The 25,665-nt window shown below is 35.7% G+C and overlaps 1 protein-coding gene across 1 annotated transcript in view; it reads right to left on the bottom strand.

The window, feature by feature from the left end:
- Window positions 1-25,665, bottom strand: part of FSTL5 (follistatin like 5) — a 736,076-nt gene that overhangs the window by 159,089 nt on the left and 551,322 nt on the right. The window contains exon 8 of the mRNA XM_007529584.3: window positions 21,599-21,719. Within this exon, the coding sequence (XP_007529646.1) occupies window positions 21,599-21,719 (121 nt within the window). The remainder of the gene's footprint in view (window positions 1-21,598; window positions 21,720-25,665) is intronic.

The raw sequence follows: 25,665 nt of genomic DNA, 5'->3' as shown, positions 1-25,665 counted from the left end.
CGCCTGAATCCCGTGTGTTGCCAATTTACGTTAAATCACTTTTAATTTTTTATTCCATTTTATTGGCTAGAATAGAGAGGAGGGGAGAGAGAGAGAGAGAGAGAGAGAGAGAGAGACCTGCAGAACTGATTCACCGCTTGTGAAGCTTCTCCACTGCAGGTGTGGAGCCTGGACTCCAATCTAGTTCCTTGTGCGAAACATTGTGCTTAGTACTATATGTGCTTAACTGTGTGCATCACTACCGGACCCTGCATTAAATCCTTTACGACATTGCCCATTTTGATTTTTCAGAAATTCTACATTAATTATCACAGCATTTTCTTTGCTAGTTAGTCTGCATTTCCTTCTTGAAATTCTATTTTTCAAATATTATCTTAAACATCTATGCTTCTTAGTTATTGAGCTTTCTTTCTCATGGTATGCCAGCTACTCTTGTATTTATTTATTTATTTATTTTCCTCCAAGGTTATTGTTGGGGCTTGGTGTCTGCACCACAAGTCCACTACTCCTGGAGGCTAATTTTTTCCCCTTTTGTTGCCCCTGTTGTTTTTTATCATTGTTGTGGGTTACTATTTATTGTTGTAGTTACTGATGTGGTTGTTGATGGATAGGACAGAGAGAAATGGAGAGAGGGGGAGAGAGATAGACACCTGCAGATCTGCTTCACCGCCTGTGAAGCAACACTCTGCAGCTGGGCAGCCGGGGCTGGAACTAGGACACTTAGGGCGGTCTCTATGCTTGGCGCCATGTGCACATAACCTGCCGCGCTACCGCCCGACTCCTGTACACCAACTGTTCTTTCTCCATTTTCTTCCTTGACCTTTCTTGTCTTCCTTCTGATTTTTTTCCATTGCCAAATCTTAATCTTCCTTTAATTTTTTTTCCTTCTACTTCTAGCCTTTCTCCCTATTCTTCTATACAAGCTTTAATCATCAACCTTTTTCTTTAAATAGTTTTGAATAAACAATACTTCATATAATCAATAAATGTAAAGACACATAAAGCACACTGTGAACAGTCATATATATTTATATATCTGTCTGCAGCTAAGGCAGTTTCCCCTATCTTCTAGAAGTAATTGGTAAATGCTACCATTTCTTTAAGGAAACTGATAGTGATACTGAAATAGATATTGTCTTCCTGTCTGATGCTGGAGCTAGGTGATAACAGAACAGGCAGTTGAGAATAGACAGATGACAGTATGAGAATATACAAATCCAATAGAATTAAAAAAGTAGATTAGTGGTTGACAGGGGCTGAAGAATTGAGGTGGTAAAAAATACCCTAGAATTAGACAGTGGTCAAATTTGTAACCTGTCAATCACATTGCTTCCTCTGATATTTATTTTGATTGTATCACAAGTTTTACCTGTAACATACAATCTGATTATATCTACAATTCAGAGGCTGCACCATTACTTTCTGTTCCTATTTTCTTTGTAGACTTATTCATTAATTTATAGTATATATATATATATATATATATATATATTTTAAAACATTTAACTTGGAGGTCAGGAGGTAGCGCAGTGGATTAAGCACACATGGTACGAAGCACAAGGACCAGTAAGGACTCCAGTTTGAGCCCTGGATCCCCACCTGCAGGGGAGTCTCTTCACAGACAGTGAAGCAGGTCTGCAGGTGTCTCTCTTTCTCTCCCCCTCTCTGTCTTCCCCTCCTCTCTCCATTTCTCTCTGTTCTGTCCAACAACGATGACATCAACAATAACTACAACAATAAAATAACAAGGGCAACAAAAGGGGGGAAAAAACACTTAACTCTTCTAAGCTATTCAATCTAACCCTGAAAATTGGCTAGAAAACACAGATTGGTTTATACAAGTGAACAGTAGGATTTTTAAAAATATTTACTTAAATATTTATTCCCTTTAGTTGCCCTTATTGTTCTTTTTATTATTGTAGTCATTATTGTTATTGATGCCATTGTTGGATAGGATAGAGAGAAATGGAGAGAGGAGGGGAAGACAGAGAGGGTAGAGAAAGACAGACACCTGCAATCCTGCTTCACCACTTGTGAAGTGGCCCCCTACAGGTGGGGAGCCAGAGGCTCGAACTGGGATCCTTATACTGGTCCTTGTGCTTTGAGCCACATGCGCTTAACCTGCTGCGCTACCATCCGAGTCCCACACTACCACCTGAATCCCGACATTTTCCAATTTATCAAATAAATTCATTTTACTGGAAATCATACAGTCATTCTTTTTTCTTCCTTTATTTAATTTTGGAGGGGGGTTCATCGCTAGGACTTTATTGTTTTAGGACAACTTTTTCAAATAGGAAAAATGAGACAGAGGGGGAGAAGGAAAGACAACAAGGCATTGAAGCTTCCTTCAGTGCAGCAGAGGCCTGGCCTAACCCTAGATTATGTGCATAGGAAAGCAGGCACCCCCCAGGTGAGCTATCTTTTGGGTTCACATTTAATCTTTTTTATTAATATATCTTTCTCTTAAAAGTACCATTTGAAATTACTGAGAATAGACAAGACACTTTTAAAATATTCATCATTATTATATGTAATCAAGATATAACCCAAAAGTAAAATTAAAAAAAAAATGAAATAATCATAGTATCAGGGTAGGAATATATACATTTTGGGTGTTAAACTTTAATCTGTACATTAAAAAAAAACAGATTTCAAAAGAAAACGATTCATTGTTCACAATATTTATATTTATTTTAACAAAGTGATTACTTAACTAAAATTCCTCAGAATGACTAACTGTATTATTACTCAAGTGAATTACAGTCAGTCTACCTAGTAATAATCAATTTAGAAGTATTTGGTATTTCTGACAATAAAAGTAATATATTTATATAATCACAATAAAAGAAACCATAAGTTATGTAAATATGTTCCTACAAATATGAAATCTGTTCTCCTTACATAAAAATAACTGTAGTTTTCATATTTATCAATAGATGGCACTGCAATTTGCCATATTTTTGCTACACTATAATTAAAATAGTTTCCAAAACGCATTGGCCACAGAAATACACTTTTTTCTTGAATAATTAATCTCAACAATCAATTTATCATCTCTTTCATATAGTAATATTTTACTTTAAATTACTCATTGCCATAATTTTTAATTATATATTTTCAAAATATTTGATGACTATTAAATTCTTATCACTTGCAAAATTCTTCAGACACTTTCTTAGAGCATTACAGTGACATAAATACCTCATTGTCAGGCATACAAACATGAATATTCTAAACCAGACTGATTTCTCAACGTCTTTTGGAATTGTTAGTCTGTCATTATAGTCACCTTCACAAAATCAGCAAAAGAAACTTTTGCAACTGATTAATATGAAATACATTATTGGCGGTAAACTTATAATTAATATAACTTGTTATATGAGATAAATGAACTCCCTTAATATAGTCTAATACACATACTTTGTACATTAAAATTCAAAATCATTAAATTATTAAACATAATATGAATACAAATATTTAGGTCAGCAGATGTATGGATTTTGGGGGAGGAGTGCAATTAGTATGGCCACACCACTCATCCTAAATTTCATCTATTTTTGTCTAATGCACATAGTCCTGCTAGTAATAAGAATGTAAACAGGAGAGGATATCTCCTTGACCCACTTTGAAATAGATATTCTTCTGTACTTTACACAACTTTTGCGACTTGTCTGACACCTTGCATCCTGGAAAGCTATATTAGTAGGAGCAATGTCCTTGCTTATGTCACCAGAACATTTAATTAAGATAACCTGCTGTGAGATTAATCCAAGTGTTGATTACATCACATTACAATAGGACATCTTGGGACACAAATTCCATGACTGCATAAAGTGGCCAGATTTGACCAGTACACAAACCATTTAATTAACTATTTACTTTAACATATTAAAACAATTATAATTCAATAAACATAATAGAACAACAAAACTATTTTTTTACTGCAAACTATTTGTGAAACACATATTGAAATCTATAGGGGAGACAAAGAATTTATGTAATGTGATCATTTTTCTATGTATATGAAATTCATATACATTAAATAACTTTAAATAAACTTTAAATAAGTATGAACTTTAAGTTATTTCCTTTTAATTTTTTATTAGTGATTTAATATTGACTTACAGAATTATGAGATAATTCTGCACCATTCCCACCACCAGAGTTATATATTGCGACTCTCTACATTAAAAACTGCAGTGGTTCTTCCAAGGTTAGAGATAATAGTCACAGGGTTGACTATTATCTCCATAACTATATGCCTACATCTTTTACTACATCCAAATGTCCTTTATTTTTTCTCATTTTTCTCTCCAGGTTCTGATGGAGCTGGAGTTCAGAGGCCTCTGGTCTTCTTCCCCTAACATTTCTCCCCCCTCTAGGAATATGGACCAAAATTCTTTATAGGGTGCAGAAGCTGGGTGTTTTGGTTTCTATAATTGCGTCTCTGCTTGACATGGATGCTGGCAGGTCGATCCATGCCCCTAGCCTGTTTCTATCTTTCCCTAGTGGGATAGAGCTCTTGAGAAGTGAGGTTCCAGAGCACACTGGTGAAATAAAACAATTTCTAGTTAAAATACTGTAATGTAGATCATTGAAAATGAATGTGATTACTATAAGATGGACTGTTTATCGATATTCTCATGTAAGAGATGAAACATGAATTGAGTTTTAGACAATAGATCGGGCTGAATAGGCCTACCTATGCTACACACAATACTTGACAAAATTACTGGAAAAAATGACATTTTATTTTATTTTTTAACTTTATTTTATTTGGTAAAAACAGAGATGAATTTAGAGGGAAGAAGTAGATAGAGAGGGAGACAGAGAGACACCCACAGATCTGGAGATTTCCCCCTGCAAGTGGGGGCCAGTGGCATGAACCTAGGTCCTTGTGCACTGTAACGTGTGCACTTAACTAGGTGTGCCACCACCCAGCCCCCCTACATGACTTTAACTTAACGTGCTATGTGTGTGGATTGTGCTGAAAAAGTTATGGTTTGTAACAATTATATAAATGATTGTGCTAATCCTTTAAAGTATAGCAAAAGTATTAGGCAGCTGGTATTTAAAGAATTCATGAAAGCTGTATTCAGAATGAGAAAATGTAATTCTACATTTTTCCAGGGCACCTGAAAACAGCATAGAATTCCCTGAATAGTGCTATAAATGATGTTCTGCTTTATTGCTAAATTAACCTCTAAAATGTACTTTCTATTTAGCCAAATGGTGAAACCAAATTTACTCATATTGTGGTACGACACCAATAGACACTTAGCAACATAAAGATCAGCGAAAAGATCCTAGTCATGTCTTACCATAACTGCCTGAATTTCATTAAACTACTTCCCTGCAATTTTTAAATATTATCTCATTTTGAATTGACACTTAAACATAAGTTAAAAATATGAATTATGGGAGTCGGGCTGTAGCGCAGCAGGTTAAGCACAGGTGGCGCAAAGCACAAGGACCGGCATAAGGATCCCAGTTCAAACCCCGGCTCCCCACCTGCAGGGGAGTCGCTTCACAGGCGCTGAAGCAGGTCTGCAGGTGTCTATCTTTCTCTCCTCCTCTCTGTCTTCCCCTCCTCTCTCCATTTCTCTCTGTCCTATCCAACAACGACAACAACAATAATAACTACAACAATAAAACAACAAGGGCAACAAAAGGGAATAAATAAAATAAATATTAAAAAAAGAAAAAATATATGAATTATACACACCCTATGAAACTTGGAAGAAGATGCCATCAGCAATGACAGTAAAGCAACACAGAGAAGGAGATTAGACAAATTCATTAACTTAAAAGGTGAAAATTTTATTTTTAGAACATTTGGATTAACAAGTACACATGCAAATCGCAAAAGGTGCTTAAAATCTAATTAAGCTATCTTGAGAGTGCCCTTATGTTAAATCTTTAAGATCAAATAAGCCTCATTATCACATTAACCTTCCTTCGACTCTCTTGTTATACAAGTGTCATTACATTAATTAGTCATTATACTGTGCTTTAAGTGCTGACCACCTCATGGGTGTTTTGTAACATTTCCCTGTACTTGTATACACAGAGATGATCTAGGAAATATCACTCCTGTGGACCCTTGTGAAGTAGTCCAGTAAACATGTCACTATAACTTAAATAGCCATGTTGATATTAATTAGGTTCCATTTTTTAAGATTCTGAATTATTTTAAAAAAAAGTCAGTATATCCATTCACCCATCAAGATGAGTAAGTATACTTACTTATAACTAATAGAATGCTAACTGAATATGTTTCGTTGCAGGTGAGTACAAGACAACCACATTTGAGGATGACTCATCTGTCTTTATGGTTTTATTAACAAAAATAAAATACCACACACCTCTTGAGTTCATATAAAAGACTATATCATATCTTTTCTCATCCCTTACTAAGTTCTCAGATGGGAGGAGGGAGGAAGTATGTCTTCTTATGTTTTGAGAAATTTTGGATGTTCACAGGCTATTTCATCTCATATTGTGACTTTATCAGATAAGATACCTTCTATTCTGCTCTTGCCAATATGAGACATGTTGTATTGGCATTTTCTCTGTGAACTGAAGTCTACAGTGGCCTATTCATGTATGTGATATATTGGCTAAATTAAATTACAACGTTTAAGGAATGTCCATACATATATCACAATCAGGTCCTCAATGCAACTTTCTTTCTTTCTGTAATGCAGATGATATTTTGGCCAATATGTAACTTCCTATTACACATTTTGTTTAAGTGATTTTTAGGAGGGGTGGAGAGTAATAATTACACATCTTTTTTTGTTTTTGTTTGTTTGCCTTGTTTGTACACACACACACAAAGAAAGAGAGAAAGAAAGGGAGGGAGGGGGCAGAGAGAGAGAGAGAGAGAGAGAGAGAGAGAAAAGCACTAAAGTTTCCCATAATGCATTGGAGACCAGGTTAGAATCTGGACTCCGTATATGACAAAGCAGCAACACAGTATCAAAGTGAACTATTTTGCTGGACCAGCTTTACTGATCTAAATGTTCAACAGCTGATGATTTAGGAAACCTTGATAACTCAGTCTAGTGTTGCTGACACAATACACCTGGAGAAATCACATCTTTTCAAATAGCTCTGGCAGGGTACTTACTTAGCCTTCTTGATATATGCCTTGATGCTGATTTCTTTCTTTTTGAAATGTTTTATTATCTTCATTTATTTATTTATTGGATAGAGAGAGCCAGAAATAGAGTGCAGGAGATACAGAGAGATACCTGTAGCACTGCTTTACCAGTAATAAAGCTTCTGCTCTGCAGGTGGGGACTAGGGGCTTGAACCCAGGTCCTTGTGCTCTGCAACATGTGCTCTCAGCCAGCGGGTACTACCAGCAGGCTCCTGGGCTTATTTATTTAATAGCAAATATGTTAGTTTTCTTTAATGGTTGTCTCAGAGGGAGGCAATAAGTCTTAAACTTTAATAAACATGGTATAATTGTATTTTATTCCACTGGGTGAGAGCTTTTTTTTTTTTAATAAATAGCTGTATCTAACAAATCTAGACCTTAGGAATCAGGTCACCCTGTATATGTGCTGTCATAGTTCAATTTAGAATTCTCCACATACACTTTGATCTGGTATTTCAATCTAGGCTAAAATAAGAATAGAACTTTTGTTGTATATCAATCAGTGGCCTTTTCTTCTTTTTATAAGCCAGGTATGTAGAAAAATTTGCTTTTTTATTTTTTCCAATGCAAAGACAACTAATTTTCATCACTTTTACAAAGTACTAAGCATAGATTACTGCTTTTAAGTTATTAGTAAAAACACTAGGTAGGCAATACTAAATTGACTATCCAAAGTACAAAATTTGGGACCAGGCAGTGGTGGACCTGGTTGAGTGTACAAATTACAGTGTATGAAGACCTTACAGTGTTAAGGCCCCTCATCCCCAACTGCAGGGGAAAACTTCACGAGTGGTGAAGCAGGGCTGCAGGCGTCTGTCTCTTTTCTTCTCTGTCTTCCCCTCCCATCTTAATTTCTCTCTGTCTATGTACAATAGACCCTATAAATCTGATCAGCATGGGAGTTTTGACCTGCTCTGTTTATGGCATGGGCTGGTTCACCCCTCCTTAGGCAACCTGATGTTACCTTGCTCCCAGGAGGTCACCAAATTGATGCCGAACTTAGTGAGGACAACCAATCTGCACAGAGCACTCCAGCCCAGAACTCCTGTGCTCAAGTGATTCTCCAGCCTCAGCCTCCTGAGTAGCTGGGAACATAGCCAAGTAGTTTCAGTCTGAAGTGAATTACAAACACCGTTATTATAAGGACAAAAGTGTAGTGTTAAGAGCTGCAGTGCAATTTGCACAGGAGAGAGTGGTAGGATAGAAATATGCTGGAAGCACAGACTGTCATGGAAAGTTTTAAAGGACATTCAAGGGGTTGAGTTTTAATCTGACTAACCTGAAACTTGCTATAAGATTTTAAACAGAAGAGATATGTGACTGGACCTCCTAAGTGCGCTGCTGGGGACACACAAAAATAAGAATGATATTTCATGGCACTTTCGCAAGTGTTTACACAAGTGGTGAGAAAATACTGTAAGGAAGACAAAAAGAGAGCAGTACAGAATTCCTGTGGCATCCCAAGATGTATTTCAAAATGACATTTATTGCAGGTGCTCCTGGAACTATCATCAGTACCTAAGGGCAAGGGCACAGGGACAGGAAATCTATGGGGAAAAGACACGAGGGCAAATACAGTCAAGATAAAACACACTAAATGGAATCTAGGCAAGATAATGATGGATCATATCTGGGCATAGGCTAGATATTCTTCTACTGGAAGAATATCCCCTGGAGGAATTACCCAAATCAGTAAGGAGAAGGTAGAAGACATTTGTTTGAACTGTGAGTATTTTTGGCCCACCCAGATGTAATATTCTCAAGTCTCTCACTGTGACAGGTCCCACAAGACAACATGTAAAGAAACACATGGGAACAAAAATGTTTGATCAGAAAGCAGAATGCAATAAAAAAGGGGGAGGAGGGAAACACAGCCTCCTAAACAATTAAAAACCAAAGGGTCTACATTTTAAAAGATGACTCAGGTAGTAGAAACTATCTGAACTGTGTCAGTGTTTTGTTGTTGTTGTTTGTTTGTTTTCAGATATGTTGGCCTTACTGTTCACTGATACTCAATACTAAACTTAAGCAAAATCAATCAATGTGATAAGTCAAAAGAATGTTTATCAACATTCTCCCTCACTCAGCTATAAAAGAGACATTGGAGAAGCCAAAAAAAAAAAAGAAGAAGAAGAAGGAGGAGGAACAGGAGAAGAATATGGCCAATGTTCAATTTCCCTTGAGTTTTGATTTTATTAAAACAAAATTAAGGTCATAGGTCTGGGGAGAAAGAATAATGGTTATACAAAGACTTTCATCACCAGTTTCAGTCCCCAACACTACCATAAGCCAGAGCTAAGCAGTGCTCTGGTGAGGAAGAAAGAAAGGAAAAGAGAGAGAGAGAGAGAAAGAGAGAAAGAAAGGGAGAAAGAAAGGAGAGGAAGAAAGGGGGGAGGGAAGGAAGAGGTGGATATGTATTTCATGCCACTACTATTCTTCAACTCTCCTCATCATAATGAGATCAACTAAAATCATAATGGATATATATATACACTTAGTCATTATTATTTTTTCCCAGATTTATTACAAAATTGTCTGCTAAGCCCAAGAAGTACTTCCTACAGGATAAGTTCAAGTTAGAAAAGCAAAATTAAAAAACCTAGTATAATTGGGGCCTTGATGGTGGTGCACTGGGGTAAACACACATAATATGAAGTTCAAGGACCTGCACAAGGATCCTGGTTCAAGCCCACAGCTCCCCACCTGCAGGGGAACAGGACTGTGTCACAAGCGGTGAAGCAGGTTTGCAGGTGTCTATCATTCTCTCCCTCCTTTACCTTCCTCTCCCCTCTCAGTTTCTCTGTGTCCTATCCAAAAAAATGGCTACAGGAGCAGTGGATTCATAGTGCAGGCACTGAACCCCTAGAGACAAAAAACAAAGCAAGCAAGCAAACAAAAACCTAATATAATTTAATTGAGGGACTGAGTGTGGCACACCTGCCTGAGTGCACTTGGACCCAGGTTCGAGCCTCTAGTTCCCAGCTGCAGGGGGAAAGCTTTGTAAGTGGTGAATCAGGGATGCAGTTGTCTCTCTCCCTATCTCCCCATTCCCTCTCAATTTTTGGCTGTCTCTATGCAATAAAGATAATAAAACAATTAAAATAAATAATTTAATGGCTGATACCCACCACAATAGTAAAAACCTCAAAAAGCAACCAGAAAAAATATAAAATGAAGACTAGAAGTATAACAGAATTCTCATTACAAAAGATGTAAACCTGCCTGGGTGATAGCACAACCAATTAAGCTTACAAGTTCCCATGTGCAAGAACCCAGGTTCAAACCTCCTGTCCCCACATACAGGGGGCAATATTTGAATGCTTGATGTTGGTGAAACAGTGTAGGAGATGTTTCTGTTCCCCATGCCCTTTCTGGCCCCCAATTTCTATCTGTCTTGATTATAATAATAAAATAAATAGAAAACAATTAAGAGAAACTTTGAAAAAAAAGGGGAAATTATGTAAAATGAAAAACAATAGGATATCTGTAGATTTGTTAAAGAAAAACTGCTTACTCCAAATTAAAGACAACCCCAAAAGAACATCCCATATAGGTAATATTAAAAAGTTTTTAAAGCAATACTGGGCAATTTGTTAAGCAATGCTTATAGTAGAAACCAGATAGTGGCACATACCTGGCAGAGGGCATGCATTATCATGTTCAAGGACCTGGGTTCAAGCCCCCAGTCCCCACCTTAGGGAGGAATCTTCAAGAGCAGTGGAGCTGTGTTGCAGGTATCTCTCTTTATTTCTTACTCTCTCTCCATCCTCCATCTCTACTCTCTGTCTCTATAGAAAATTTTTTAAAAAATGGATGCCGAGAATGATGAGCAAGAGTCATGCAAGAATCATGCCGAGAATCATGCAAGCACAAAGCTCCAGTAATAATTCTGCTAGCAAAAAAAAAAATATATGTTTATCAGGCTATAGGAAAAAATGAAATTTGTATTTAAATTAAAGCATGAAGAGGACTGGAAATGCAAATTTAAAATATTCTCTTTTTTAATATACTTTCTTTTGTTTGATTTCCTTGAAAAATAGTATTAAAAGAAAAAAATAAAACAATGTGGGAGCTAGATGGTGGAACAGCAGGTTAAGCACACATGGCGGAAAGTACAGGGACCTGCATCAGGGTCCCGGATGGAGCCCCCAGCTCCCCACCTGCAGGGGGATCGCTTCACAGGTGGTGAAATAGGTCTGCAAGTGTCTATCTCTCTCTCCCCATCTCTGTCTTCCCCTCCTTTGTCCATTTCTCTCTGTCCTATCCAACAACAAAGGCAACAGTAACAGCAAAAATAACAATGACGATAAACAACAAGAACAACAAAAGGGAGTTTTTAAAAAAGGATAAAAACAATGTTATTTGGAACTTATAATATATACACAGAAGTAAAAAAAATATTTAACAATATTATAACACAGACTGGTAAGTAAAGTGTCTCTGTCCTGTCAAACACAACAAAAATAAAATTAACATAAATACAAGCAATGAAAAAAGCCAATAGCAGTGATAAATTGGAATTCTAATAGGCATGCAATTCAACAGAGATGAGGCTTAAGGGAATAATGGGTAAAGAGCAGATGTAACCAAATTTCCAATTTATAGGTAAATGGAAAATAACATTGCAATTAAATCCACTGAGAATTGGTCCCAGATATAGATATAATTATTTTTTAAACTATGAACTTTTGAATCACCTCTCTCACTGAAATGGAAAGAAATAAGAAATTAGGAAGGAATTCCATCCTTTGGACTTGCACTGAAAATATTTGGTTTTTCTTAAGACTTTATGTCATAAGGGAAGAAATTTAATTTTGTATACTAATTACTTTGGAGTAATTTCTTTAGATGCTTAATCTCTGAAGTTGTGTTTCTCTCTGGGAATTCAGTAATTAGATTATTTATTAAAAGTTGAACAACTCTATGCTTTTATAGTTCCATAATTGGAGTATCTTGGTGTCATGAGTTAAATCAATCTGTGACATCCTGAAAAACTATACTAAACACTATTACTGGACATAATTTAACATTGAACATATGCAACGATATAGAGAAATTTCAGACTTTAGAGTTAGTGAATTAATTTACTTTTAGACTTCAAAGACTTTTGGAAAATTGACAGTATGGATATGACGAAACAGACTATACAAGGCAACACTCCCTTCTAGAGCATAGCCAGAATCACAACGGATAGTTCAGTTTGTCTGGGAGACCCATGTAACAGTGACTGTGAAGCTTGGTAGTTATGGCATATGGAGCTGGAGGAGTGTTAGAGCCAAAAACGGCCATGGTGGCAGCCATTGTTCTTAGCTCACAGAGTTGAGGGCTGAGAGTACAGAGATATACAGGTCCTCCTATCTATGCATTGCAATATGGGGATAGAAAACCACACAAATAGCAGAGATTAAGGTGTAGGACCACATACTGAGTCCTGGAGAGCAAGGCTGGTGACAGTGACTGAACTCAGACAGTCCACTGTCCTTCTATCCAGGGACTGGGAAAGTTTAGAGAAAGAAATTGCTGGGGCTTTGGGTCCATGATTGCTCAACAACTTGTTTGGCTTCGTATGTTAACTCTCTTTTCAGTCACCAGGTTCCAGATGTCATCAGGATGCCGGCCAGGCTTCCCTGGACTGAAGACCCCACCAATGCGTCCTGGAGCTCAGCTTCCCCAGAGACCCACCCTACTAGGGAAAGAGAGAGGCAGACTGGGAGTATGGACCAACCAGTCAACGCCCATGTTCAGCGGGGAAGCAATTACAGAAGCCAGACCTTCCACCTTCTGCAACCCACAAAGACCCTGGGTCCATACTCCCAGAGGGATAGAGAGTGGGAAAGCTATCAGGAGAGGGGGTGGGATATAGAGATTGGGTGGTGGGAATTGTGTGGAATTGTACCCCTACTACCCTATGGTTTTTTTAATTAATCCTTTCTTAAATAAAAAAGAAAAAAAAAAGAAATTGCTTGGATGTAGACACTGGGGGTGCAGACCTTGTCTTGCTTACATAAGTATTTAAATTTCTGTCTTTGAGTTAGCCACCACCTCCACCCAAACACATATATGGAACTCTGGACTCTGTTGATGGTCTCCAGATTGCCTCTCCTCTCCTCACCAGTCATATAAACAAAAGGCAATTCCAACACTAAAGCTACAAGACAACCTATGGAAATGCCAAAGAAGGTAACTCATATTTAAAAATTTCGTCGGAGGGTTGGGGAGACAGCAGAATAGTTATGCAAAAGACTTTCATTCCTGAGGCTCTGAGGTCCCAGGTTCAATCCCTATTACCACCATAAGTCAGATCTGAGCAATGTTCTAGCCTCTCTTGTCTGTTTTTTTTTCTCTCTCTCTGTATCTCTTTTATTAAAATAAATAAACCAGTTAAATAAAAGAAGGAATGCATTAGACACTTAAAACTAAAAATATTAAATCAGGAAGCTATTTTAAAAGATGTAAAAATTTTAAAGAAAATAGCTAAAATAAGGGGCTGGGCAGTGGCACATTCAGTTAAGTGCAGGTATCACCAAGTGTAATGATCTAAGCTCAAGCCCCCACTCTCTTTAGAATCAGTGAAGGAGGTCTATAGGTTTCTCTCTGTCTTCCTCCCTATCTCCCCTCCCCTCTCAATTTCACTCTGTCCATAAAAACAAATAATAATAATAATAATATAAATAAAAAATTTAAGAAAGTAGGTAAATTCCAGAGAATAAAATTAAAAACACAGAATTGGACAATTTAATATATAAAGAATTTAGAAGGCATTGTAACAAAACTTAATGACATTTGAGAATATCAAACACAGAAAAGCAGGTCTATAATATTAAAAAAGTGATAAAAGATAAGGAGAAATTTCTCACAAAAGAGAGTCCTCAAGAGTATTTCTATGAAAATAACTTAAGTTCAGAAAGTGAATTTAAGAGTGACCCAGAAAGCACAAGTTGGATTTGGGGAAAAAAACAGAACTAAAGAATTAAGTAATAAAGGAAAAGGGTGATGTATAGTTGTTTTTCCTGTAGGCAAAAAAAAAAAAAAAGGAAAAAGGTTTAATTTAATATGAATTCTCTGAAGAATCCTATAAAATGAACATCAGAGTTTGCCTACTCAGTGAGTAGAAATTCTCTTGTGCTTATAATATCTTCTTAGTAGGTCTATCACTGGTTGGGAATTATTCCCAGGGGGCATTAAACCCACTGCAAGTTATAGGTTGTTTTGACTACAATTGACAAAAATCTCTTGTATCAAATAGAGTACTTAGGAAGAATGACAGAGACCTAGTCTTGAAGTAGCAAGCAAAGTGGTATCTGCCGGAGAATAGATGATTTGACTGGTTAGTAATATATTATCTCTACAGTCTGCTGCAAGGCCTTATGACAGGGACAACTCAACTTGATTGCAAACATGAGTTCCATATGAAAGTACTGGGCCTGATTACAGCCATCACCAATACATGCATTGTAATGTGGGCACTTAACCAGGTGTGTCACCACCTGGCTTGTCACCCTGTCCTTTCTACACTCCCTTTTCCTATATTTTTACTCCTTTTCGTTGTTATTGTTTTATCACCTTGTTTGGAATTAGAAATCCTTTACTCCTTTTCCTGTAGAACTCCTTTCAGTAATTCTTTTAAGACAGGGTTGGTAGTGGTGAATTCTTTCAGTTTCTGTATATTTCAAAAGCTTTTGATTTATCCTCTTGAAGGATAATTGAGCAGGATAGAGTCCAGTCAATTTTAATCCACTTCTCCCTTCCCTCTTAAGTATCCTCAAATTGGCTGATATTTTAAAACACCGAGGATTTAAGTTTCATATTATCTTCCCTTGCTTTGTATCCCAATTAACACATGTGACTGTGATCATCAGCATTTGTCTTTCTCCTTTTTCAATTCATTTGGTCGAGGTAACTTTGTCAATGAAGGAGGTAATGCAATCATGTTTCTGTGTGGACTTTAATTTTTCTTTTAGGTGTTTCCAAACGTTGAAGAAGAAAAAAACTAGGGGAATTCTACATAGACATTCCATTAATCTGTAATTTTGTCCAGAAACTCCTGAAATGGGTAGAACAAATAACTTTTTTGCTACTAAGTGTAAAGGTTTGAACAATATGAACAAGAGAGGAATAACATGCATGAGTCCATTGTGAATATAAAAAGCTTTGTGCCCAGAGGGCTGAGTAAACACTGAGTGACTTTTAAAATTTCGAACATTCTTTATCATCAGCTGAAGATCTAAAGATGAATGTTTTTATAGAAAACGAAAAAACATGAACTGAATTCCACTGGTAAATTCAAGCTACTTTGATCTATACATAATGATTCTTCTGACAAGGAAAGAAAAGCATTCTCATATTTCAATAATCTAATTTTGTATTGTTTGAAATGAAACAGTACTATTGACAGACTTATTTAGCTTGCACCAAGGGATATTTAAATAGACTTCGCATTTCAAAAACACTTTTATCCAATTCCAATAACTTATGGCATTTGCTGAGCTTTTTATAGTAATCAATGAGTTATTTTATTGTTAGTAGTAATTGGCAAATGGGGAAGATAAATATACTAAATTTCCTATGAAAACTTGATTTTCTAAAGATTTTTTGAACATTTTATAAAAAGTAGGGGGGGGTGAGTCAGTTTCAGAGATATGTTGCATCTATAAATATACTATTTGGCCAGATAATTTGCATTTTCACTGCATCTTTCCAGTGTCACAGTTCATTCCCAACCAGTCTTTTGTTACTGGCCCATAAAAATATTCCAAGCAATCTCATGTTTATGGTACTTATTGATACATAAGAATGACATTTAAAGTTATCATAATAAAGCACACTAAAGCAGATAAATGTGAAACATTGAAAACACACAAACATTAGGGACCCATTACTTATTTAGTAAATCACCTGGAGGATTGATACTTCAGTCAATTCTAATTCTTATAAATATTTTATTATGACCCATTATTATTCAATTAGTGCTTTGCAAAATATTTGGATATATTAGACCTTATTAGATAACTAATAACTTACCCTATATTTAATTTACTCTTTCTTCACTTCCTTTGAATTAACTGAACCCTTCGTTATGAATGATTGTACAGCAGGGTCAAAGAAACATAATTGTATTCCAGGTACTTTGAGGTCACCAGTAGAAGCTATTGTTGGTATTTACATTAAACTATTATCGTATTCTCTCAGATTTCAGGTGCTATTTTTCCTTCCTTTCTTTTCTTTTTCTTTCTTTTTTTTTTTAAGGAAATATAAACAATAGGATTGGAATTTCATTGTCATTGGAAAAGTGGGACATCTTTGTGAATGGAAACTTGAGGTGACACATACTGTAATATCTGCATTAGGGAGTTGTCATTCTGAAGCAGTTCTTCTGGATTTGTTTAATGAGTAAGAAAAAAACCATTGCTGGGAGCCTGGGGTAGTGCAGCAGGTTAAGCACACATGGAGCAAAGCACAAGAACCTGTGTAAGGATCTCAGAGTTTGAGCCCCCGCTCCTGCAGGGGGAGTTGCTTCACAGGCAGTGAAGCAGTTCTGCAGGTGTCTTTTTCTCCCCCTCTCTGTCTTCCCCTCCTCTCTCCATTTCTCTCTGTCCTATCCAACAACGATGACATCAACAATAATAATAACTACAACAACAGTAATAACAATGGCAACAAAAAGGAAATAAATATTAAAAAAAAAACCTATTGCTATAAATTTTAAGTCCCTGTTGTTTTAGGCCTCTTTTCTATCTATTAAAAGTTATACACATGTAATAGCTATCCTAATTTGGATTTCTTTAGCTTTTATTATGAGTGATGGGTTTTGACTTGCACTATTGTGTTACCCCACTGATAAAAATTTGGAGGAAGTTGTTTATAATAAATTATTATTGAGTTTAATAACTTAGAGTTGATCTATACTTGGTTTTTCCTTTTCAGATAGGCTAAGTGGAAAGTTAGTCTTATCACAATTTAATAGCCCATACATTTGTATATGTAGACTTAACTTAATTAAACTAATTTCTGCAAACAGGAATTTCAGATGCTTTAAAAAATAATTTGAGTGAAGGTAGTGAATTATTTTTTTCCTCTGATACTCTATTTTATAGTGGTATTTTACCAGTCCGGGAAATCCAGTCAACCTTTCACTTCATTTCACATTTTGTAATAGCTCACTCACTAATTCTTCCTTATGTCCAAATTCTGTAATTTCTTCATTATAAGTTTGTTTATATTATTCATTCTTATATCTTATAACTTATTTGCACACACAAAGATAAAATTCTAGTTAAATGCAAGTTTCTTTCTGCTTTGTTATAAATTGACAACTAGCTGTAACTGCAGAAAAATATACTAATGTAGCTGACCCCAATAAGACTCAAAAATCTGTCAGATACACAATTACTGCTATTTTCATCTTTCCTAGAAGAAAATTACTTTGTGTGTTTTCTTCCTTTCAAACTACTAGAACTCTCACAAAAATCAGTTTGAGCTACCTTCTAGTGTCTATTTGCATAATAGATTGCACCAATTTACTAAGGACTCGACTTCGGCAATTTCTCCCTTTTAAAGTTTCTTTTTCATCTTTACTGGATTATTTATATCAGCATAAAAGAAGATTACATCTGCAATCTTTATAGAATCACATTTCTTGATTCCACATTTCTCTCCAGGTACAGCACATTTCTCTGTTTACTTTCAGCCAATGCTCACTACAATATATTACTGTTCCTATTTCTAAACCCTATCCCTTCAAGAAAGCACATATAACACTGATTTCACAGTAGATTACATAATGATAAGAAGAGGAGGTAATAGAAAGAAACTCATTTTATTCATATATCCACAGATCTTTGTTCTCAGACAAGATAAAGCATTGCTGCTCAGTCTAGGCAGTCACTACTGGTATTTAATTCCCATTAATTTATTTACATTATTAAGACTAATAGTGGGGAATATGAGGGCTCTGATTCCAACACATCATTATTCTGTTTTCTCATACTCTATCTTCAGAAAAAGCTGAACTCAGAGATGAACAGTTGATTCACAAGAGAAGGTAAAATAGTGAATTTACCTATCTTTAAGACTGCTCAAGTCACAGTCTATAGTTTGACTTAGTCTCCTTCCTTTGCTCTCCATCTAGAACATGCCAAATGGGTAAGGACTAAAAGGAACACATGTCATACATGAATAAAAACTTCTGAAGAGTAGTCACTTAGAATGGTTCTTATGCTGTCCCATAAATCACAATTCCCTGGGAAACTTGTCAGATGCAGATTTCAAATTGCATTTCTGAAAGTGTGTCTGTGAAACCCAAAGCTCTATAACACTTTTTTAAAAAAATAACTTCTTCAAGTGATTCTGATAAAGGTAGAATATGAGACATGCATTACTTCTCAAAATACCAAGCTTGGTATTTAGATAAGAAGAACCAAAACTAGGAGCGAGATCCAAGACTTGGGGGTTAAGCGCACGTGGCCCAAAGGGCATGGACCAGCCTAATGATCCTGTTTGAGCCCGGCTCCCCACCTGCCAGGGAGTTGCTTCATACGCAGTGAAGCAGGTCTACAGGTGTCTGTCTTTCTCTCCCCCACTCTGTCTTCCCCTCCTCTCTCCATTTCTCTCTGTCCTATCCAACAACAAACAACATCAACAATAACAATAATAACCACAACAAGGCCACAACAACAAGGGCAACAGAAGGTCAAAAAATGGCCTCGAGGAGCAGTGGGTTCATAGTGCAGGCACTGAGCCCCAGCAATAACCCTGGAGGCAAAATAAAAAGCTAAACAAACAAATAAATAAATAAGATCAAAGTCTCTTAGCCAAAAAAAAAAAAATAAGAAAACCTCTAACTCAAAAGGAATGGAAAAATTGAAGTGATAAGTCTTGTGCCAAAGAAGTTATGGTTTAGTAAATTATCACAACAGAAAAGAGAGTCAAGTGTTAGGCTTAAAACAAGTCTTCAAATAGATGCAACATGTAGATAGGGAACATTCACTTCACAAATTCAGATTTTACTTCACAGCTATTATCTCTGGAAGTACACTTACAAATATCTGACATTGGAAACACATGCATCAACTCCTTAGTGCTTTATTTACTAGTACTGGTTTCTAAATCTTAATACATATCTTGTTGCTAACTGAGTTTACACCAAAAATCAAGTTCTAGATATGCTTCTGTTGAGAGCTAACTTACTCCATGAATTCCCCAGTACTGTCAAACTTTCCATGTCCTTAACTGAATTCCAAGACACATATTTTCCATCACAGGATGACCATTATAATTCTTCTTTTTCTACTTGGTTACTTCAGTCCTGGAGCTCAATTCTTGGACTTTAAAATTATCTATACCCATTCCTACAATGAGCTCATCAAGTTCCAGATTATATATATATATTGATATTATTTAAGTGTGTGTTATTAGGTATTATTTTTCTTTGATCCACAATTTGATAAAAAAATGTCCCATTTTTTTATGACCACCAGGGTTACTGCTGAGGCACTAGGAATCCACTATCCCACCCCAACCTCCAGGCATTTCTTTTACAATTTCTTATTTGACAGGACACATAGAAATTAAGAGGAACAGGAAGTGGGGAGATAGAGAGGGAAAGAGACAAAGAGACACCTACAGACCTGCTTCACTGCTTGTGAAGTTTCTCCTCTGCAGATGGCAAGCAGGGACTTTGGGGGCCAGACTGTAGCACAGCAGGTTAAGCACACTTGGCATGAAGTGTAAGGCACTGAGCAAAGATACCGGTTTGAGCCCCCAAATCCCCAACTGCAGGAGCTGTCGCTTCACAAGTGGGAAGTCGATCTACTGGCATCTATCTTTCTCTCCTTCTCTGTATTCCCCTCCACTTTTGATTACCCTCTGTCCTATCCAGCAATGGCAATAACAACAAGGGGAAAAAAAAATATATATATATATATATGGAAGGTGAGTCAGGCAGTAGCACAGTGAGCAGGTTAAGCACAGGTGGCACAAAGCTAAGGACCAGCGTAAGGATCCGGGTTCCCAACCTGCAGGGTAGTTGCTTCACAGGTGATGAAGCAGGTCTGAAGGTGTCTTTCTCTCCCCCTCCTGTCTTTCCCTCTTCTCTCCATTTCTCTCTGTCCTATCCAACAGCAACAATAATAACAACTACAAAAATAAAACAACAAAGGGAAACAAAAGGGAATAAATAAACATTTTTAAAAATCTTTTTTAAAAAATGGAGAAAAAGGTCTCCAGGACCAGTGGATTCCTAGTGCAGGCCCCGAGCCCCAGCGATAATCTTGGAGGCAAAAAGAGCAGGTGCTGGAACTAGGATCTCCACAAGTGTTAATGTCTGTGGTCAACCATGTGCATCACTGCCTGGCCCCTTTAATTGTTGTCTATTAAGAATTGAAGATATTTATCAAAACACTCTAAGTTAGACTGATTTGACCTTCAGATATGATACTTCTTGCAGTTAATACCATGAATATATTTATCTAAATATATAATTAACATTCTTTTGGTTCATTTTTCTAAATATTTTCCTCTTAAATTCACATAACAATTGTCAGTGATACTGTTAAATCTAATTTCAAATGATATTTCAAATCACTTATTATATGATCACTTATTTACCTCTAAACCATTAACATACTGGGGACTTCTTTTTCCTGCCAAAGGGCCATTGGATATTTATAACACCAGTGGTGGGCTATACAAAATTATAAAGTTAAAAATGAGCACTCAGTTGAATTTTGAGTTCCACCTCCAATGGACTTGGCAGAACCAGAAAAAATGATCTTGTGGCTTATATCCAGCCCAAGGGCCTGAAGTTCCCTATCTCTAATTTTTTGTTACCACTGTCACTTTCTGGATTATAAAAATAGTATTTTAAACAGACTTAGAAATTCTAGTCCTTATGAAGCAAACTGGAATATGATAATTCATATAGTAGACATGTTTATTTTTCCCCATACACAGTGTCCTCTCTGATCTGACCCCTGACTCCTTTTCAAGTTCTAATGTGCCATTCTCCTCTCAGTGCCGAGCACACTAGCAATTTAGTTGTTCCTATGGAAAGCCCATGAAGTTGAGTAAACTGAGTAAATCTAGTAAATGCTTAATTGTTAAGGTGTCTAAAAATGTATATGCTTGCTTAATTGCTGACATTCTAAAACAGGAAAAGTAATTTAAATTTCCTACGTTCTGATTTTCCAAATAGAACGAGTTACTCTGTATGCTGCATGATGGGAAAGTATATGTAAATCAGAGTAGTCATTCACTTGGGTGCATTTTTTTTAATTCAAAAATGTTTTATACTTTATACTAAGTCCCCAAACTCAGAAATTTGAAGTTGTGTCAAAGCTAAAATACTAAGATCTTGTCTTTCTGTTTGACTATGATATCCTTTGAATATATAAGTGAAGCAAAAACCAGTTATGGCAACCCCACACTGCTTACCATTCACTTGAAAGATGTGAGTCTGATAGACTTGTTCATAGCCATCTGCATAGCAGGTGTAATTGCCCATGTGGGTTGTGGTAACCTTGGTAATATACAAGGACCCATCATCTCCAAAATCCTACAGAAAACAGTAAAATGAAATGAAATGAGCTTTATTTGCATTTAAAATATATTTAACAATTTACTATTTAGATATGTGAGTCTTGATGTTGGAATATCTGCAATGACCATTCTCTTGAGATTTTGATTTGTTTCAAAATATAATTCTATCCATAGATATTGCTTTTAGTATATATTTGATGTATATGAGCTCATATAGGAAACATAAATTTCAAATATTTGTTCTAATATAGTTTTCATATTAGTTAATACAGTTCTAATGTACTTTCCTATTTATAACTAAAATAACCAAACCACTCCGGGTAGGGGTAGAGCATAATGATTACGCAAAGAGACTTTCATGCCTGAGGCTCTCAAGTCCCAGGTTCAATCCCCGACACTGCCATAAACCAGAGCTGAGTAGTGTTCTGATAAATAATAATAATAATCAAACAACTCCATATATATATATATATATATATATATATATATATATATATATATATAGAGAGAGAGAGAGAGAGAGAGAGAGAGACAGAGAGAGAGACAGAGAGAGAGAGAGGAGTATGGAAGAGGCCAGAGCACCGAAGCTTTCTTCAATGTGGTGGAGGCTGGACTTAATCCTGGGTATGCATATGGCACAAACCACTCTTGCATTTGAGTAGGTTACTTAGGACCTTTTAACATAGCTTCTTCTACCCAGACAATTGTTTTAAGGAAATCTCTAAAATTATCTGTTGAAACTTCTACAAAGATACCCACTTACTTTGTACTTTCATCTTGACTCAGCACTTCAGGTCTTTTAATCTTTCACTTGCTCAGCATTTTTCTAATCTTAAATAGATTAAATTAAATATGTAGTTCTGAAACTCATTCATGATTAAGAGTTATGGCCTTAGAACAGATACCAATACTTGAATCTAGAGACAAAATTGTGCAATGATTTTGAACTTATATTGCTTCTTTATAATTCTGCTGCCAACAGATTCTAACCATTTTGCAGTTACTAAATCTTTAAAAGCTTGGACACCATTTTAAAAAGTGCCTCAAGACATCAATGACTGGGAAATTGATTTAAAAAAATTAAGATAATTTATTTTTTGGAGTCATTGCTCATATTCCATTTAAGGCAGTAAAATGGATTATGGGGAAGCTAAATCTCTAGAAAGTTTCTAAATTTCTGAAAATTGTATGATTATTATTGACTATAATTGTGTAAAAATAATAATCAAAGCATTAAACCACCAATAGATTATGAAGACCAATCAATCAGAATGTGCAAAGTAGTAGACATAAGCTATTATAATGACAGAATATGATGGCTAAATTTAAGATGACAAGCATTTGCTTGAAATGATCTGAAAGATGAATCACATGTATTAGATTTTCAATTTATGTTTAATCCTTCATTTCATTCATCATTATAGTTTTAGCTTCAAACCAGTACCACAATATTTTAATGAGGTTTTCTATTGTAGAAAATATTTCTTTGATATACACTGACATTAAAGTAATATTATTTCTAATTTTGCTTATTAGAAAGTATGATTTTACTTTGCAACACTGTGAAAGTTAAAATTTCCTATGTTTTATGCATAGAAAAATATTTCCATAAGAAAGCAATGATATCACTTTAAGCAAGTACCTATCTAATGAAATTGACTAGAGTACTATTATAGCATGACTTACATTAGTTTCTAAAAATGATGTTAGCTTCTAACTACCACACTACATAGATATTTAATCTATATGAAATATCCCAGTGGAATTTAATATTTAATATTAAATACTTAATCAATAGTTCCTCTATCAGCAATATCCCAGTGGAATTTAATATTAAACACTAAACTTAAATTTGTAGGTACATTATTTTTTTAAATCCTTGTTTTATTGATGTAAACCATTTCATGTATTAATAAAGACATAGGAAATAATATGTTAATATAGATTAAATATATTTCAAATTGATATGTAAAAAATTAAGGAGCTACTTTTTTGGTGAAAAACCTGAGGTATGAAGGTAATGTGATTCAAATTTGTACTAATAATTAAATTAATAATATAATATTTTTAATAAATTCACAAGTCATCAAAAGATTTTTGCTAATTAATAAGTCAGTTATCTTAGACTTCACAAAATTCTATTTTTAAGATGAGAAAATAGAACACATCATTTTTCATAACAGTTAAGAAAGAGAGGAACTTGACAGATGTGCCTACAAATTCTGCATGTGTTAAGCTACATGGCATTGTAATAAATGTGATTTTAAGTGCAAAAAAGTAATTCATGCAATGTAAAGGCAGACTAGAAGTTTGGTACTTCCTAAGGCCACACATTTATTTTATTTTGTTTTATTTTATTTTATTTTATTTTATTTTTATTGCCACCAAGGTTATTGCTGGGGTTCAGTGCCCAACCAATCCACTGCTCCCTACAGACATTACTTCCTTCCATCTTGTCTGTCTTTTTTTGTTTTGTTTTGTTTTGTTTTGTTATTAGAGATTTAATAATGATTGGCAAGATTGTAGATAAGAGGGGTATAATTCCATATAACTCCAACCACCAGAGTTCTATATCCCATCCCCTCCATTGGAAGATATCCTAATCTTTATCACTTTGGGAGTATTGAACAAAATTCTTTATGGGATGCAGAATAGAATATGGAAACATAAAGTAAAACTTGGACTGGTTTGTTGTATTGCACCAAAGCAAAGGGCTCTGGGTAAGAAGGACAGAGAAAAGGTAGACTGGGGCTGGGGCCTTTCAGGTCCTGGTATACGATGATAGAACTTATTTGGAAATGAGAGTGTTTTGCCAAGTGATCTCCCTTATCCTGACGAGATTAGAAATTGTAACAATGTGCCAACAATGATACTTCAAACCATTAGCCTACCAGTAAAAAAAAAAAAAAGAAAGAAAGAAAGAAAAGAGAGAAAGAAAAAGAGAATGAAACAGAGAGGCAGAGAGTAATAAAGTACAGTACTAAAGTCTCCTTCAGTGCTATGGGATCAGACTCAAACTTGGTTACGTACAAGGCAATGAACTCCACATCAATAAAAGCAAAGCCAAAAAACACATGATTATCTCAATAGATGCAGAGAAAGCCTTTGACAAAATCTAACACCCATTCATGCTCAAAACTCTACATAAAATGGGAATAGATGGGAAATTCCTCAAGATAGTGGAGTCTATATATAGCAAACCTACAGCCAACATCCTACTCAATGGACAGAAGCTGAAAGCATTCCCCCTCAGATCAGGGACTAGACAGGGCTGTCCACTGTCACCATTACTCTTCAACATAGTATTGGAAGTTCTTGCCATAGCAATCAGGCAAGAGAAAGAAATCAAAGGAATACAGATTGGAAGGGAAGAAGTCAAGCTCTCACTATTTGCAGATGATATGATAGTATACATAGAAAAACCTAAAGAATCCAGCAGAAAACGACTGGAAGTTATTAGGCAATATAGCAAGGTATCAGGCTACAAAATCAATGTACAAAAATCAGTGGCATTTCTTTATGCAAACACTAAATCTGAAGAAGAAGACATCCAGAAATCACTCCCATTCACTGTTTCAGCAAAATCAATCAAATACTTAGGAATAAAGTTGAACAAAGGAGGGAAAGACTTGTATACTGAAAACTATAAGTTGCTACTCAAGGAAATAGAAACTGATACCAAGAAATGGAAAGATATCCCATGCTCATGGATTGGAAGAATAAATATCATCAAAATGAATATTCTCCACACAGCCATATACAAATTTAATGCAATACCCATCAAAGTTCCACCAAGCTTCTTTAAGAGAATAGAACAAACACTACAGTCATTTATCTGGAACCTGAAAACACCTAGAATTGCCAAAAACATCTTGAGGAAAAGAAACAGAAATGGAGGCATCACACGCTCAGACTTTAAACTATATTATAAAGCCATCATCATCAAAATAGCCTGGTACTGG

This window comes from Erinaceus europaeus, chromosome 19 (genome assembly GCF_950295315.1).
Source record: "Erinaceus europaeus chromosome 19, mEriEur2.1, whole genome shotgun sequence".
NCBI lineage: Eukaryota > Metazoa > Chordata > Mammalia > Eulipotyphla > Erinaceidae > Erinaceus > Erinaceus europaeus.
This window is presented reverse-complemented; position numbering and strand designations above follow the sequence as displayed.